The sequence below is a fragment of the Electrophorus electricus genome, chromosome 6 (assembly GCF_013358815.1).
Source record: "Electrophorus electricus isolate fEleEle1 chromosome 6, fEleEle1.pri, whole genome shotgun sequence".
In the NCBI taxonomy this organism is placed as follows: Eukaryota; Metazoa; Chordata; class Actinopteri; order Gymnotiformes; family Gymnotidae; genus Electrophorus; species Electrophorus electricus.
The window spans coordinates 12805486-12823298 of NC_049540.1; the positions used below are offsets into that span (position 1 = coordinate 12805486).

General features: G+C 45.8%; 2 protein-coding genes across 3 annotated transcripts in view; one reads left to right on the plus strand and one right to left on the minus strand.

Annotated features, from left to right (window-relative positions):
• Positions 1–331: 331 nt before the first annotated feature.
• si:ch211-283g2.1 (sodium- and chloride-dependent GABA transporter ine) lies at positions 332–9587 on the plus strand. 2 transcript variants are annotated; one of them, XM_027010301.2, is made up of 13 exons: positions 332–366; positions 3213–3347; positions 3662–3869; positions 4566–4698; positions 4950–5084; positions 5335–5438; positions 5975–6099; positions 6259–6371; positions 6591–6731; positions 6836–6935; positions 7389–7489; positions 7730–7897; positions 8080–9587. In XM_027010301.2, exons 2-13 carry the CDS (start codon positions 3239–3241, stop codon positions 8236–8238), a joined length of 1596 nt encoding a protein of 531 aa, XP_026866102.1. In that variant the 5' UTR covers positions 332–366; positions 3213–3238; the 3' UTR covers positions 8239–9587. The 2 variants fall into 2 exon arrangements, with proteins under 2 accessions (XP_026866102.1, XP_026866101.1); XM_027010300.2 differs by lacking the exon at positions 332–366 and adding an exon at positions 2250–2376.
• Positions 9133–17813, minus strand: part of dhrs11a (dehydrogenase/reductase (SDR family) member 11a) — a 23816-nt gene continuing 15135 nt past the window's right edge. The window contains exons 2-7 of the mRNA XM_027010302.2: positions 12816–13025; positions 11996–12090; positions 11726–11855; positions 11270–11362; positions 10958–11023; positions 9133–10515 (exon numbers count right to left, since the gene is read on the minus strand). Coding sequence (XP_026866103.2) covers positions 10474–10515; positions 10958–11023; positions 11270–11362; positions 11726–11855; positions 11996–12090; positions 12816–13025 — 636 coding nt within the window. The 3' untranslated portion in view covers positions 9133–10473. The remainder of the gene's footprint in view (positions 10516–10957; positions 11024–11269; positions 11363–11725; positions 11856–11995; positions 12091–12815; positions 13026–17813) is intronic.

A 17813-nucleotide genomic window follows, 5' to 3' on the forward strand; every position in this document is an offset into this window, starting at 1 on the left:
ACCAAAAATGAAACAAACGGTGAGTGCTTGTCGTGTTCCTCCAACAGGTAATCCACTAATGCGCAGCGGAATCCCTGCTGACCTGCGGGTTGAAATAGTGCAAGGGGGAAACGCGGGACAGGTGCACATGGTTAGTAGGCTGGTGATTGGGAGGGGGGCGGCTGTTCACTGTGGTCCTCCCAGCGAGTGGGCGTGGACGTCCTGCTGGGAGGCCGGCCACCTGTGACAGTATCGTGCCGCATACAGGGCCATTAGTGATTTGACAGTGTGCTTTTAATAAAATTAAAATGGTCACTGGCACAGGATGGTTACTGGAAATGCGCAAACATTTCTCTAAATTAATTAGCTAAATTGAAGTAAATAGAGGTAAGAGTTAAATGCATGTTATGAAAAATATTTTAATATTAGTACTTATTGAATTAACATATCTCATTGCTTTAAAAGGTTTTCGTGTTTTATATGAATCTAGTGCAGAAAATGCGCATATTACATGTCACTGCAGGTATTACGTGCGATGAAACAGAAAATTCATCTTTTTGTTGCATGTTTTGTAGCTGTCGAGTGGCAGTAGTGCTCCCTGGCTGTTATGTTCTTGCGTTTTACCTTTTACAAATTCAGGAAGATAATCTGAAGAAAAAATGTTCTGTAAACTTTGATAAGTATTTAAAAATCAAAAGTTTTAGATAGATTGAACAAAAACCCTAACCGTAGTCATTTTTGATAATAAAAAATTCCAAAAAGATATTATACCAAAATAAAACTTTGAACATTGACCATTTTCAGTTAAACATCCAATAAAAGGTCAAATTTACTATATACTACATTTATTAAATAAAATTGATTTTTTTGTATTATCTTTTCATGCATTATGCTTTACAAGGTTAATGTGTGGTACAGAACAACAATAATAAGTAAACCATAAAATGATCAAAGTCCTTAACTTACTTATATAGTACTATCAGTGTTTCCCAGCAGAATATATACTGTACTGCTCTGCATAAATAAAGCAGGCTCACATTTGGCAGATCTTTTCAGGATAAGAATCTTTGAGTATAAATTTCACATTTCCACAGAGAAATATCTCTCAAAAATATTTTTAATGCTTATTCCAACATGCACAAATAATTTCTCTATGTATTTTGGGAATTTTGGCAAGGGACATATAGCACTGTGCCATTCACATATCTTAGCAGCAGTGCCAGTTTAAAATGATCTGGTGTTAGTCAAAATACAGATGTCTGGTTGTTGTGTATGTGGTGGGTCAGGATGTTATTCATCTGGAAAAGGAGTTAGAATGTTATCATAGTCCATCTGGAACTTGTCCATTAAGCAACTGGAGATGTCTCTGTCTGTAGTTTATCAGAAGGGTTGATTAGACAGAGGACTGTGTTGAGGACATAGAGAACGCCTGTGTTGGCAGTGTTTGTATATAACAAAGTTACTGGGAAAAGTATTATTATTATTATTATTATTATTATTATTATTATTATTATTATTATGAGCCAGCACAGGCTTTATGGGGCCCTAAGCAGAATTTGATTTGGGGGCACCCCAATGCCTTAGTGCTCCCATTGACTATTGTCAATGCTTGATCATTCACATACCTGCTAACACACCCACTATCAGATTTAGTAGCAGCGTTGCGTACATCATATCTATGTTCACCTGGCGTGCTTTTACCTTTCTATAATTTTTAATCTTAAAAGGTAGCAAACTCATAAGGGTGGTCTCTGGTGTTAATTTGCACGTTAATATTCAGTATTAATTGGTATGATTACCACTATATCTCTCTGTCTCTCTCACGCACGCACGCACACACACACACACACACACACACACACACACACACACACACACACACACACACACACACACACACACACAGAAGGAAAATTGGTTTCTTGGGGGCCCTCTGGTGGCCACCAGTAGAACTAAGCAGGTGTTATGCGTCGGGTCAGCCCTGGTAATGTTTTACTTTCTGTGAACTGCTAGAGTCAGAGCGAGGGTTGTACAGCTTCTACAAATTCTACATTTGGGTTGAGCATTAGGATCAGCGTGAACTTAGTTGTCGGATTTAAGGAGGAGGGTTCTTCTAACGATAAGTGTACCTATAAAAGTTGCACTTACCACGCTGCTGCCACCTCTCCGCGGCTTAATCATTAAATCACATAAACGCCGCTTATGTGGCCGGTTTTTATTTCATAGTCCCAGCGGGGCCAGGATCCTACAGCGGCTGTAGTGGGAAGACTATGGAGGTTGAAGCGGGCCGGCCCACATGGAGCAGGCCGGTCGAGTTCACGCTGGCTGGGATAGGGTGCGCCGTGGGGCTGGGCAACATCTGGAGGTTCCCTTACCTTTGCTACAGGAGCGGCGGAGGTGAGGCGGCTCGTCTGTTAGCGCCGGCAGTGGGGTAGTGGGCAGGAATAGCGGGGGCAAACGACCTTGGCGATGCCGCATTAGATCGTAACTGACAATACATTGTTATTGTAGAAGGAGTGTTAGTGTGGATGGTTTCCCAGTTTAATCATTTCGGTGTTGTAAGGGGATGAAAGCAATCCTTTGTAACCTATCGTTTATTATAATCTAAAAACAGGTGAATCAGTCATTTACAGTATATATAACTGTATAAATACTTGTTGTTTATTTCAAGAAAACATTCAACTGAACTGAATATGGCAGTTAAAGGTTTCACTTAACCTCTTGCCCACTACATAGCAAAGAACTTGTGCAAACTCGAGGTAAAATGGCCAGATAAAATTCCATTATAATGTAATAATATATATTAAAATGATAAGATAAAAACCATAAATACTGCACCACACATTTACACAGCTGACCGATTAGGAGAAGTAGATAAGGGAGATAGTAGGCACTTTGAGAACAGTACAGTGGTATCAAATGCAATGCCTCACTTAGCTAAACAACAGCAGGAACGTCTTCCCCGAAGACATGCCTCGTCAAGGGACCCGTGCTCCTGATCAATGATTACAGGACAGTCACTTTGAGGAATGTTTCCAGGAGCACACGAGGAAAATTCCTGGGCTCAGAACATCCGAAGCCATCCGAGAACTGGTTCACTGGTACAGTTCCCACAGTTCAAACAGCAAACATGCTTTAGAATGGTGGTGCTCTTCTTCTTCCTCTTCTTCCTCTTCTTCTTCCTCCCTGTAGTCTGTACCACCCTTGTGAATTTGCCTGTGTGCTGTGCCCAGGTGCTTTCCTGGTGCCCTACCTGCTGATGCTCGTGTTGCTGGGCATCCCTCTGCTCTACATGGAGTTGACCGTGGGCCAGTACCTGAGGAAGGGCCCCGTGCACGCCATGGCCAATGTGTGCCCGCTGCTGAAAGGTGCTTCCGCCTGCAGTCCTGCAGCGCCAGAGATTTTGTTGCCCGTTACGCTGGCATTTAAAAAAAGGAGGATGGTCAAAAGGACCAGAGGACTCCCCTTCGCTTGCTGAATGTAGGGATCTCTAGATCTCTCAGAGGGGGCTTTCGCTTGCTCTTTAGCTATGAGCTCTGAAAGTGGGACAGCCGATTGGCCGACGTCAAAATCATCACCGAATCAAGTGCGAGTTCCTGTCTGCCAGATTTGTGGTTTGCTTTGAATGCGAACGCAGTGACTGTGCGACATCAGCTTTGTCTGCCTTGACCGATCTTCTCAGGTGTGGGCGTGGCCATGGTGGCCATCTCCTTCATCATGTGCACGTACTACAATGTCATCATCACCTGGGCACTGTACTACCTGTTCAGCTCGTTCCAGAGCCAACTACCCTGGCAGAGCTGCAACAACACATGGAACAGGGCCAACTGCACTGACCGTGCCACCAACACCTCCACCTCGGCCTCCACCGCCAGCCAGCAGTTCTTTAAGTGGGTTCCTTCTCTTCTCTTCTCTTCTCTTCTCTTCTCTTCTCGCTGTCCAAAGTAATTGATCCACTAGCCTTGAAACTCAGGGGTTAAATCTTCAGCCCTTTCTGCTAAGAGCTGTTTTTTTTGTCAGAACCAACCTGGGGCAGAAGTTTGGGTCCTGGATTTATATCACCCTTCATGCTTTTATGTGCCTTTATATCAGTATTGATTAGAATGGAGACTGCAACTACAATATAAACAAGTCACCATGCTTAGAAACTGCAAATTCTCATCTCAGATTTAGATTTCATCTCATGTTTTAACATGTTTTAGTGTTTAGTGATAATATTTACTACTTTGATTTTTGTTTCTTATTTCTTCCAGTGATAGGAACGTTTCAGTGCCATTTATACAGGGTAAAACTATTCAACGGTTCTAATTAGTCATCTACTGTATTATTAGGACTGTACGGCTTCATATAGTTGTTGCTCAGTTTTTCATTTCAGTCATCTGTACATCGACCATTTGCCATTAAAGCTTTGGTTTCTAATATAATTTCTGCATTTTATAAGGGAGGCTTGTACTACAAACATACCTTTGATCAGTCGGCTCTCTTGGATCCGGTCCCAGTCCCGATGCCAATCAACTGTTTACCTCTGTACCCCACCCCGTCACCCCCGCGGGGTTCTCACCCATGCCGGTATCTCATCCGTACAGTTACAGGGTGCTGGAGCGGACGGACGGCGTGGAGGAGCCTGGCTCTCTGCGGTGGGAGCTCTTTCTGCTGCTGCTGTTGGCCTGGATCCTCGTCTACCTCTGCATCTTCAAGGGAGTCAAGTCCACCGGCAAGGTACGGGAAGCCGGAGGAGGGCATGAGGTGTGAGCGCCAGTGGCAGGAATGTAAACGCGGTGCAGTTTGGAATGAGGAGGAGTGCAGCACGGCTGGAGTTAGGCACAGCGGTTTCATGATCACAAAACTTGAGTAGCAATGGTAATGTTGGCTTGCTGACATGGTGCTTTTAGTTATATATTGATTATTTTTATAACAGGTGATTTGAATAGATACATTTGTACTGCTTCTGTGTGTGTGTGTGTGTGTAGGTGGTGTACTTCACAGCTCTGTTCCCTTATGTGATCTTGGTGGCGTTGCTAATTAACAACGTCCAGCTCCCTGGGGCCGCGTCCGGCATCCAGTTCTTCATCGTGCCTGAATGGGAGAAGCTGCTGTCTGTGGAGGTACAGCGAGACCAGAGCTACAGGGCCTTGCACTACAGCTGGCCTCCGGATGATGAGGCTTAGGGTCCGACTAGGAGACAGGACTGGGGAGGTGGAGCCAAACAAAAGCATGTGGGAGACTAGACATGAAGGGGAAGTCTTTAGTTAGGTGGACTGGGCTAGCGGGAGCCAAGATTAGGAGACCACGAGGGCCATGGCCCGCCCCGCTTTGAAGTTTGTCTCAGGTGAGGTATTTTGCACGGGTCTGCAGGTGTGGATCAACGCGGCGGCCCAGATCTTTAACTCCATTGGAATCGGCTTTGGTTCGCTCATGGCCATGGCGAGCTACAACAACTTCAGCAACAGCGTCTTAAAGTAAGATATCCGTTCGTCTCACGCGGTACACAGTGCAGCCTGGAGAACAGGGCCACTGTGTGGTTCATGCCTGATGATGTAACACCCACCCCCCCCCCTTTTTTTTTTTGCAGGGACATCATGCTCATCAAACGTGTCATAATCCAACATCAGAGCATTATGGTAACGCTTTTGACACATGGTATGCGTAGGCATTGAGCCTGTGGTGGACCACAGCAGCAACAGAAATAGTTATGCGGTCAGCACAATTATTTGCACATTGTTGCAATGGCCGTTGTATTCCATGGCATTTTTGTGGCTTCCTGTAGTTCTCAGATGTGTCCCCCTGCCCCAACACCCCCACCCCCCAACTGGAACATTTTCTGGGTTTGATCTTGACATCTGTTGCCTAGAGACAAAGCTGCTTTTCCATGCCTCATAGTTTTGCAAAACTAAACTGCCCACGTTTGCCTTCCAGAACCAGGTACCGGACATTTGATTTATCGAGAATGCTTTTTATGTGCATTATTGACGTGTTTTCGCAATGCCTATTGCAGGGACACCCTGGCCATTGCCATCACAAACTCAATGACCAGCATCCTGTCTGGATTTGTGATTTTCTCTGCACTCGGATACATGTCTTACCTACAGAATATTCCAGTCAGTGAGATTGCCGTGGACGGTGAGTCACGGGACTTTGTCAGTATGTCACTTACCCTACGTAGTTTGTTCGCCAGCTGCCCCAGCGATGGCATTAGCTTAGAACGTTGTCTCTGCTAAAAGTAGGTGAAGGGGGTCTTGGTTGGCTTTGAACGTCATCCGTGTGATCCGTGTTCTGCAGGTCCCGGCCTGGTGTTTGTGGTCTACCCCCAGGCCTTCCTGTCCATGCCGGTGGCTCCTATGTGGGCAGTGTTCTTCTTCTTCATGCTCCTCTGCCTCGGCCTGGACAGCCAGGTGCCCACCAAAGACACCGCTGCTCTTTAACCTTCAAACGTTCAGCGATACGACTGAGTGATTGGTTGACAGTGTTCAAATTCATACAGCATTCAAATATAAATTTATCAATAAGGTTTACCCTTTATTTTCCACCAGATCTGGCTAGTTGTCTATTTCAACTATTTGAGTGTTCCTACGCATACAAGAATATTTATGCTACCGTGTGTGTGTGTCTAGTTTGCGATGGTGGAGGTAATGATAACTAGTCTGTTGGATGGCTACAGTGAGCCTCTGCTAAGCTTCTTCAGGCGAAATGAGCTGCTGGTTCTGGCCGTGTGTACTGGCATGTTTCTCCTCGGCATCCCACATGTCATGCAGGTAAACAAATAAATGTAAATAACTCGGAAACGGCCTGGGACGGCTTGCGCGTTTTCCAAGTCACCCGCGGCAACGTGACATGATTCCGTTGCCGTTTTCTTCAGGTCGGGATTTACGTCTTCCAGCTGATGGACCACTACACTGCCATAGTGTCCATCATGTTCCTGGCCTTCTTTGAGGTGGTCGCCATATGCTGGTTATATGGTAGGAGCACACACACCGTGGCTTACGTGTAGACGGCCACATTCGGCAGTCAAACCTAAGCACCTGTGTATGATGCATACTTTGATATATATGCTTATATCTTCTCTGTCAGGTCAAAACAGTGATAAAAAAAAAAAAAAAAAAACCTGACAGGATTTGACCTTTTTCTATTTGACTTGGACTTCACCCAGTGAGATAGCAATTGCAGCACCTAGCACATGCTCAAGGCCAGCCAATCGGTGTCAGTCTCTGTGGATAAAGGCAAATAGGGTCTGATTTGAGCAACACCACCTATTTGAATATATTTGAGTATTTAAGTACAAGTAAATGTTCTCTAGGTTTTGACTCATGTAGTCATCGACCCTTGCAGCAGAGACTCGTTTTTTTATCAGTCGTGTGTGTGTGTGTGTGTGTGTGTGTGTGTGTGTGTGTGTGTGTGCGTGCTGTTCTCAGGGGTGAGACGTCTGACTAGCAACTTGGAGGAAATGATGGGAAGAAAGCCAGGCATGTTCTTCCGGCTTTGCTGGATGGTGATATGTCCGGTTCTGATCGCGGTGAGGTGCATCTTTACATCTCTCTTTGGAATTTGAGTTTTAAAAAAAACGAACAAAAAAAACCCTCAACTAATGTAGATAGAACAAGTTTCCTCGTGTGTGAAGAAGTGTTGGAATAGTCTAAAGAAGTTTGACTTGCTCTGAAAATGAGTATTCAGAGCTCTCTGTGGCGTCTAATGCGTGTGCAAATCCATTATAGCACTATTATAAGGCGTCATCGACGAACGCTTTCTTCCTCAGGTGATTCTGGTGTTTTCCGTGATTCAGTTTAAACCAGCGCGCTATGAGAACTATGTGTACCCAGCGTGGGCTCAGGGGATTGGCTGGCTCATTGCCATGGCGTCCATTATCTGGATCCCATTGGCAGCGCTGCACACGCTGTGGGTTCTGCCTGGCTCCTTCAGCGAGGTAATCCGGCGCTCCGTCAGCACCCGTCCATCCACTTTTCTTCCTCGTCTTTCTTTCACCCAGCCAATCAGCAAATCCCTCCAGTCATCCGTTCATTCCCTCCTCTGTCCTGTCATGCCGCACATCGGCGTAGTCGCGTCGGTCACGGCCACACGTGGCCCCTCTTCCCGATCTCCTTTCAGAAACTGCGGGGGTCCATCAGACCGTTTGCGCTGGACGCCGACGCCCCGAGCCTGTACTGCCTGCGGAAGGGAGGCGCGGTGGAGGTGACCCCCAGCCTCACTGTCATCAGCTTCATCACCCCCCTGCCTGAAAAAACCCCGATCCAGACCAGTTTATGACTTGACCTTTACCCTCTGACCTCAGTTGCTTACCTGGGCTACAGCAGGCCTTGGACTAACCTGCCTCGTTACTGGTCTGGTTAGTGTAGTGGACGGGTATTGGGACGATAAGTTGGCCAGAACCAAGAACCTCCCCGTGATGGTAGAATGGCCCACCACGGACTTGAAGAGGAACTTTATGAAGTTCCACAGCCAACCTACGTCCTTGCTGGGCTATTTTCTATTTTCTGTGATTTTCAGCCGGGACAAGACGACAATCCTAAAACAATCAGCTATAAAATGATGTAACTTGTGTAACTCATCTTTGATTTTTGTAAATAGTGTGTTTTGTGGATGTGCTTTTGACCAAGTACCTTACATCACAAGAGAATCCGTGAATAACTTATGAAATGTAACCAAAGAAAAAAACGATACAAATGTCCTTGGAAAGGAATGAACAAAAAAATCTGTTGAACCTTTCTTTGTTCAGCTAGTGAAAAACACTAGTTCCTTAATATTTTCTCCATTATATAGACACTAACAGACACTAATTATTTTTATTACAGACGCATAAAAATTGTTTAAAAATGTAAGTTTTACTGTTAGTTATTTTGTTGATCTAGTAATTATAAATAAAAAGAAAGAAACATTTAAATTGCAAACTGTTAACATTGGGCTGTATTCTTGGAAATAATTCACAGTGAGTGGAGATCAAGACTCCAACCCTTCTCAGCCAGCGTGTGAGACACTTGGATAAAGGACTTGTGTCTTGCGGTCCATAACCTCAGGGAAAGGAAGAGAGTTTTCCTATGATTTGTCCAGTCCATCATATTCCAAGGGACGTGGAGAGACCCACAACAGACAGCAGACCAAAGACGAGATACATCTGAATGCAAAACCCGTGACACATTCACAGATGATAATCTTGACATTTTAATTCATGACAATGTTCAGGTGCGTGCTTGAGCAATAGTCGGCAGGTCTTTAAATGTGTGCACTTCAAGGTTAGTCACATGTCCCTGGTAAAAGGTGTCCCACAATGTCCTTTAGTCAGAGGCCAAAGGACATACCCAGTTTTACAGATTTCATGATATCAAGGTACTTAGAGTGCCTGTGGTGTACGCGTGCGTCTGATATGGGTTTAGAAACACGATCGCATTCACTGGTGTGCAGTAGTGAGAAGTGTGAAAGTCCAGGTGCAGAGCAGACGCAGAAAACCCGACTGACCAAAGGTTTTAGTTACATTACACCAGCTAGAGATCCATTCACTCTTATGCCGTTGTGAGAAACACGTCTACGTACAATCCAAAGTTAGAACTTATAAAAAAAAAAAAAAGTCATACAGCAATCATTGGAACACTAAGCGCAATCATAATGCATTATAGCGTACTGTACCAAGTCTTATGCCACATCTGTAAGTCACTCATATGTGCTTATAGAATGTAATGAATGGAAGAAACAGAGGGCGAACTCATGACCTTTTGTGATTGTGGTAAAGTAGAAGTAGCAACACATTCCTTCCTCAGTATGACGGCTAATCTAGCAACATGTTAGTGTTGACTAGTTCACTCCAGTCAAATTGGGAAGTTTAATTGAGACATGGAGGTGTGTACACCATAGTTACACAGGAAGAAAATGTTAGGAACCGGTGGCAAATCTGATACAGAGTTAGAGTTAATGACACCACCAGTTATTAAAATGCAATTGTTTAGTCTTTTAAATAGCTAAGAATGGGTTCACTTTTAAGGTTTCAGGTCATTACAGTCACAAGGTGTTACACATCTTTTTAAAGTCTTCATAATATATATTAAGTAATACATTATTATTGCGACAATAAGTGTTAAGAGTAATGGCATAAGACAAACCAACAAACAAACAAACTTGTGCAACTTGTGTATCCTGGTGTGTAGTAGTGGTTTCACGGAGGCAACTGTTGTCCAGTTTCCTACACAATAAAAAGCGACCCCCTACACTCACGCTGAGTTCATACTGAGGCAGCAGTGTATTTGTAACTTGGAACAATACCAGTTTTCTTTCTCTCTCTCTCTCTCCTCAGAGAGCGAGACTGAACCAGTTTATCCTCAAATTTTCCTATTTGTTACTTTTCCCCTTCACTATTGTCGACAAATGAACCGAATCCTTTAAATTCCATTTTTTTAGACTAGGTGCTATACATGTTTTGTCCAGCAGGGGCTGCCAGAGAGACATTGTTGCCTCCGGCTTGGTCTGCTCCACCAACGCATCGGTATTCTGTTGCTATGACACCTGTTCCACTGGTCGCAGCTGCACATCCCCAATCTACATAAAAAATATAATGTAAGAAACACATTTACTCACTCAAGTTGCAGTCATACAAACAGTAAGATATTACATCATTCTCATATTATTCTTTTTCTGTGTGTATGTACGTGAGAGAGAGAAATGAGAGTGGGACAAACTTTAAAAATGTACTTTATTACACTGCCAGTATTACATGTGCTACAGTCATGCCAATAAAGCTATCATAAACTAAATTAAAAATTGATTTATGCAGCAGGTTAGAGAGGTAGAGAGACGAAGGGAGACGAAAAAAAAAACTACGGCGGTGAGCGGTTTCGATTAGATTTGTGTCTCTAGTTTGACTGTTCGGGGTGTTTTCATGCAACGCATTAGTCCAAAAACAGTCTGTGGATGGGAGAGCAGCGCAAAAGTGCCAGCGGGCCAGCGCCACGTGAGCCTCCTGTTACCGGACTGAGCTCACCTGGACATGCGGAGGGGCGCCGAGGACGTAAGTCACAGCGCTGGCTATGTCCTCTGCCTTCAAACACTGCACAGGTGCAAACAGCACAGTTACACACCGTCTGTAATGGCCTGCTCACGAAAGAGGGTAAACCTTTGACTTCACTGCGTTCAGGTCCAGCAAAATCGAGACAACTGAGTTTATGAAGCTTAATAAAAGTTTTCTTGAAAAACGCCCCTAAGATGATCGACACTCGTCCTTGCAGCTCTCAAGCCTTTTAAACATTTTTTTTTTTTTTACTGGCTACATAGTCTCATGTTACGGATTCCTCACCTTCATGCTTTCATAGACGGCCGCAGCTTTCTCCGGGTCGCTGTTGTGGAGCCTGAAGGCAAACTCAGTTTCCACTGTGCCAGGAGATATGCACTGGTGACGGGAGAAACCACAGCAAAGCGTCAGCCGACCAGTACTGCAGGTCATCTCGTGTGTCCCGGGAATATGGCTACGGCGTGCAATTGTTTTGACTGTATTTTCGTCTCTGGCGGTTGTTGCTATTTCTGGGCGGATCATGTGATGGGCAGGTGTGCACGTGTGTGCATGTGCGTGTGAGAGAACCTCATCTGCCAGTTAGCCTCTTATAGTTTCTCAAATGCATTCATGCTGTCACTGGGATACGATTCTCAGTCTCTGCATGTGCGTTTGTCCGGGTGTGTGTGTGTGTGTGTGTGTGTGTGTGTGTGTGTGTGTGTGTGTGTGTGTGTGTGTGCGTGCGCACGTGCAAGGTCTCACCGTGGCGCGGATGTGTGTCCTGGCCTCTCGCAGTTCTTGTCGGAGTCCCTCGGTGAGGGCCGTCACAGCATGTTTGGTGGCACAATAGAAGTGCTCATCTGCACTGGGCACCACTCTGTGGCCCCCCATACTACACACACACACAGATTCACCATTTACACACACAGCACTGTAAGCAGATCTATCCCGTTCATGTGTCGTGTCTGATGAAGCTTAGAGCCCCAGGATTCTTTGCGAATTTGACCGGCCTTTGTGATGAAAGGTGCCCACCTGTTAATATTGATGATGTGGCCATCGTCCACGTTCCTCTCCCTCATGGACTGGTAGGCCTCGCGAGTGCAGATGGCCAGGGCCAGCACATTCACCTGTGGGGCAACCGGCACAAGCCAATCAAAGAGCAGAACATCAAGGCACGTGACCCAATCAGAGAGCAGAGTGTCACTGCCGGCTATCTAAACCCAGAAGCACAGAGGCAGGCCTTTCTTCTCCCAGCGGACCACCTATCAGTCACACGCACGCACACACACACATAGACACACGCACACACACACACACACACACACACACACACACACACACACACACACACACACACACACACAGATTCTCAGAAGGCTTGCCATGGTAACAAAGGCACAAGCATGGGAAATGTTTCACTGCTGTGCCGGAGGTCTCCTGTGTGCTGAAGAGCGCCAAACTCCATGAATCACACTGTATGAGGAAAAGACCAACACTGTGACAATAAGGAGGAAGTACAGTGGCCCCTGTAGCGGGGCCTTGGTGTGGCCCTCCATTTCCCAAGGCCTGACATCCAGCTGAATGTTAAACGCTTCAGATCAGATGTAAAGCAGGAACTCTGGGCCACTGTGTACACCACTGAAAGGAGGGGCACCCGTGCTAAAGCTCATTTTATGGTACTACAGGCTGTATGACACCATATGCAACATCCAATATATAAATCCTCTGCACTGCACAACGTATTAGGCAGATGGATCACAATATAATGTTGTTATCTGTCCTATCTCTCAAAAGGTTTACTACCTGAAAACTTTGAAACATATCAGACTGTGTGCGCATGCGCATAACTAACATCGATCATGTTCCTCCAGCCGTCTGTGCGTCCAGTGAGCAGCGGCTCGTGGCGGGCCAAGCCAGCGTTGTTGATGCACACATCCACGCCCCGGTGCAGCGTTTTGATAGCTGAGAACATGGAGAGGATCTCCTCCTCATTACACAGGTCACATTTGTACGGGATGAGTGTTCCAGTGTAGCCTGCACTCTGGCACTCTGCAGCAAGCTTCTGCAGAGAGAGAGAGAGGGAGAGAGAGAGGGAGAGAGAGGGAGAGAGAGAGAGAGGGAGAGAGAGAGGGAGAGAGTGTTATGCCATAAAGAAGTGGGTTTTTATTTATTGCTTTTTACCATAACTGTCTACCAAAGACCTCAGACCAACAGAGACTAACATTAGGATGATGAATCAATTGATGTTTAGGTCACTTTTATTTGTTGTGAGTATAAATTGTTTTGTAAATGGTTTAATTGCATACTAAAGAGTTTCCACAAAAAAAAGAGGACCATTTATGGTTCTTATCATGAACGCTGAAAGAATCCACACAATGATTCTGCGAGTGTTTGAATACCGAGCACAAACTGAATTTGGATTCCAAGGCCACACGTCTTGCAAATGCAATTTTCACGACATCCGAGAACAAGAGGGCTGAAAAACAAGCTTCAGAATAGAAAAGAGAAATAAATCAATACACCTTTAAACAGATCACAGATATGATATCAACAGGCAGCAGAGATGAATCTGAGTCAACTGGAACATGGTTGGTCTGTACTGTTGGGGAACTTGCAGTCAAACAGCTAGTTCAGGAATCATTTCAGTTTCAAAGGGACACAGACACTAAACTGACAAAACTTACAAACACCAAACCCGCCCTACCACTTCACACTTTGGTAATCCATTTGTCTGAGAACCACAAGATTAATCCTCTGCTCTAACTGAGCAGCAAATCTCCACACTTCAGTGTCCACTCCACAGGCATGTACAAAACAATGCCGTTTGATAGTGGGGCAGTAACGGCATTAGCTGCTATTCCTGGTGCTGACCCAGTCATCTATTCTAAAATGTTATTAAACGCACCACCACGGCGAAGTATGTTTAAACACTAATTTGTACATTCGTTACTCTGGGAAATAAATAACAGTATATTTATCCATTTAGATATAAAACAACCAAGAATCTATATGAAATGCAGTTATAGTAGAAAGAGATCCATAAGAAGAAGGGTGCGTGCAATTTTGATAAAGGGGGAAAATTCTAATACCTTTATTCCAAGGCAGTTACTTAAAGCCTGCTCAAAGACTTCAGTCCCCTGTTTCAGGTTTGGTCATGGGAGAGTTGAAAATGCAACATTAGACAGGGACACGTCAGTGTGTGCGTCTCAGAGGGCATGAAATGGGTGAAATCTCACGGGCGTACGCATGCGCGCACACAGACGCACACACACACGCTCAGAGCACCAGCTGGAATGTCACTGAGTCTGAGCCAGGTCAGACAGCGAGGTGGCAGACAGTCACTGCAGGTGCAGCACAACTCACGCCCTCCCACCATTTCTCTCTCTCCGTCTGTTTCCCTCTCTCCTCTCTCGTTCTCTTCTTGGGGTCTAGAAGACTGGAGGTTTGAGTTGGAGGATATTCCGCTGCACTCCCCACAGTCAAACCCAACACACTGATGTCACGGTTTAAACACGAACCAGCTGAACTGTTAATACATAGTTCTAAAGATGAAATCAACCAATGAGAAAACAGTAATGTGGTGTAACTTCATACAGGTGGGTGACAAATCACAGTAAAGGAAAAACCTTTACAAATAAGTAGATAACATGCAGATGCTTCTAGTGAGGTGTGATACAATCAGTGTAGTAGCTGGTATAAAAATCTTGTGCAGGTCCACTTAATCTCGATCTTGGCTCAAGATGGGAAGAAGAAAAAAGGTGAGAGATTTTGAAAGAGTGTTCATTACTGGGACAGGAATGCCATTCATCTGCTACATTTAGATGAATGGGAAAGCCAATAGTAAATAAATAAATAGTAAATAGTTGGATATTTGCAGTGCCTGAGATGTTTGTGCATCATTCACATTTAGCTGACACTTTTATACAAAGCAATTTCCAATTATGACTGAACATAACTTGAGCAACTGAGGGTTACGGGTCTTGCCCAGTGGCCCAACAGAGGCAACTTGGTGTCAGTGGTGTGGCTTGAACTTGCACCTTCTGAATACAAGTCAAGTACCTCAACCACTGAACAGTGTGTAAGGAAAACAGAATCAAAAGAACCTGAACCATCTGGAAGGCTTGACCCCTTGAGACCCCACACCTTGTCACCAGATCTCAACCCTGCTGAACGCCTCTGGGAGACTTTGAACCAAGACAGCGCTCTCCAACGCCATCATCACAACACTGACTCGGAGAATATCTATTGGAAGAATCCCTGCAGTTGTCACGGTTCCCCCCCACCCCCAGCACCCAGCGTCATGGTTGCCATGGCACTAGTCCTCTTATGTCTTTGTATTCCTTTCCTTCCTGGTTCTGCCCCTTGCTTCGTGTTTGTCTGCCTCCCTCAGCTGGTTTCAGGCGTTTCTTCTTGTTATCCTCCTATTTCAGGTTTTTTCTTCTCCTTTGTCAGTCACTCTACATGCCTCTCTGTTGCTCTGCACTCCCCGTGTTCGTCTTTATTTCACACTATTGCTTTGTCTTTTTTTTTGTTGTTTTGGTTTAGCCTTGTGACCGTTTTAATAAACGTTGCCCGTCTAATGCGCTTTGCGTCCGCTTCACCTCGTTCCGCATTACACCGGCTCGTTTCCGTGTCAAGGTGCACTGCGGCCTGTGGCACCTCCACACCTTATTGGGACTTTGGGACGTTTTTTTATCTTTGTCACTTGTGCCTCAAGGGGCTCCTGGATGTCTTTGATGAAACGGAAGCTAACGGTCAAGCATCTAACACAGAAAGCTATTTCTCAGTGGCGTTTGATTGAACAAGGGCCTTATTCCCCACATTCTGAAGGGTTTTACTGGCCTGCATGTGTGAGGAAGATGAGGTTCTCTGACCCGCCTAAGCCCCGAGATGAAATATTGTGGAAAATTTGTTTTCTTTCTATAAGCTTCATCCTCTGGATCTTATGTTTTGTCTTTAGCCAGACAGAGCTGCCTTTAATGGGCCCCTATCATGGAACACTGCTTTACTGAAACAAAGGATTTTGAAGTAATATGTTAATTATTGTTAAAGCACGCTGCTCACTCCCCGAGTCCATTCAGTCCGTACCGTATATGGAATTTAAGCCTCAAATACTTTAAGCTGTTTTGAAATCACTGTTTCTCTGCTGTCATAAGACCAAACTCATTTACATATCTCCTCCTGTTCAGTCTACAGCAGCTTACCCAACCCACTTACACTGCAGTTCACAGGCGTCTTTCAGCAGCCAATCAGAGCAGAGCTCATTTATCTTATAACTTTACATATGTCTTAAAGGTGCAGTAACTACTCGAAGGGATAAAGAAAGGCCGGGAAACGGTAGTGCAATGACAAACGCGAAGGAAAACGTAGGCTATGGGCTCTTTAAGATGCCAGAAAGGCTTGTAAGGAGGGGAGATGACGAATCCAAGGTATCTTAAAAACTCGGGTCTCTCTCTCCGCCCCTCTCTACATTTTTCTCTCCATTGCGATTGTGTCCCTCAACACGGGCCCATCTGGGTCGCTTAGGCTCGGCCTGCTGCTCCAGAGACGCCTGAGACGAACTCTCTCCCTTTCACTCTGTTCTCCATCCTAAAAAGCCCTACGACATAGACGGACCACGCCAGCACGTGTGCGTGTGTGCAAAACTCTCACTCGCTTTGCATGGACATCCATCCAGAACAGCCTCAAGAGCCTGAAAGTCTGCAGGTCTCCCACTCCCTCGTTCAGAAAGCCCCTCCACCCAAACCCCACCCCGCACTGCTGTGCCACTCGTGCCGACGCGCGCGCACGCCCGCCGCTGCCGACTCATTTCACGCCCCGGCAACGTTCACCGCACCCCCCAACTCCTCCCGCGCTGTGCCAGTTAACCCGCCCGTCAGAACCGCACGGGAACGCCGCAGGCTGGCGCCTCGGCGACGCTCCGATCGGCTCTCCTATTCATGCCCGCTCGGTTCAGCTCGGCACTAGCTGTATGGGCATGGGAGGCCTCTCATGCTACCGGCCAAGGAAGTTACAGGGCGGTCAAAGCTCTTTTTTTCCTCTCTGGATCCTGATTAAAGATTTGGTTTTCAATGATAGGAATGTTTTTGTGTGTGTGTCTCTGTGTCTCTCTCTCCCTCTCTCTCTCACCCTTTTGCCCACTCCTGCCCGTCAGTAGTAACTTGTGCGTGCACATGTGTTAGTGGGGACTGGATTACACAGAAGTGTTAGTCAATCAGAGGGCCAAAACAGAGCAAGAAAAAGAGAGAGATTATGAATTTTTAAGATGCCTTCAATGCATCCATTAGCTCATCTATGCCACCCAAACAGTCCCTAGCCAATGCCACAGTAGGACACTGTCCAGCTATAACACACCAAACAACCTGGGAGGCAAGTACAGCTTCACATGAGCACATTTGATCTGTAAGCGAACGAGTACAGGAAAGGATGGGTGAAGCAGCTCCAGCAAGCGGTGAACAGAGAGATGGAGGGATGGAGAGAGGGAGAGAGGGAGGGATGGAGCGACAGAGGGAGGGAGGAAAAGGGCAGGGTTCATGCAGGCCTGGGCAAAGCTGAATGAAGGACTTCTCTTCAGGGGATCGGGGTCTCAAAACAACACTCACTGGCTCTCTAAAGGGGGGGGAGGAGACTCGGATAAGCTTCTGATTGGCTCTCGTAGCCGGCAGAGAGAGCCAGAGTGGGCACAAAGGAGATGGGGCCAGGGAGAGAAGAGTCCAGCTTTTGTGTGTGTGAGGAGATGCTGGCTCTTCCTCTAAGCACTGAAGCCTCGCTACAGCCCGAGTGTGTGTGCATCCAAATCACTTGTCTCGCACCCAAAGGAAGCAGGCTATTGGACAAAGCCCTGCTGCTC

What these genes read in the sequence shown, in the direction of transcription:
- si:ch211-283g2.1 (XM_027010300.2), top strand. Translation starts at nt 2,250, where the DNA reads ATGGAGGTTGAAGCGGGCCGGCCCACATGGAGCAGGCCGGTCGAGTTC. An exon ending in TGTGTGCCCGCTGCTGAAAG is followed by an intron (nt 3,348 to 3,661) that starts GTGCTTCCGCCT and finishes CGATCTTCTCAG; the next exon opens with GTGTGGGCGTGGCCATGGTG. An exon ending in TATGTCCGGTTCTGATCGCG is followed by an intron (nt 7,490 to 7,729) that starts GTGAGGTGCATC and finishes TTTCTTCCTCAG; the next exon opens with GTGATTCTGGTGTTTTCCGT.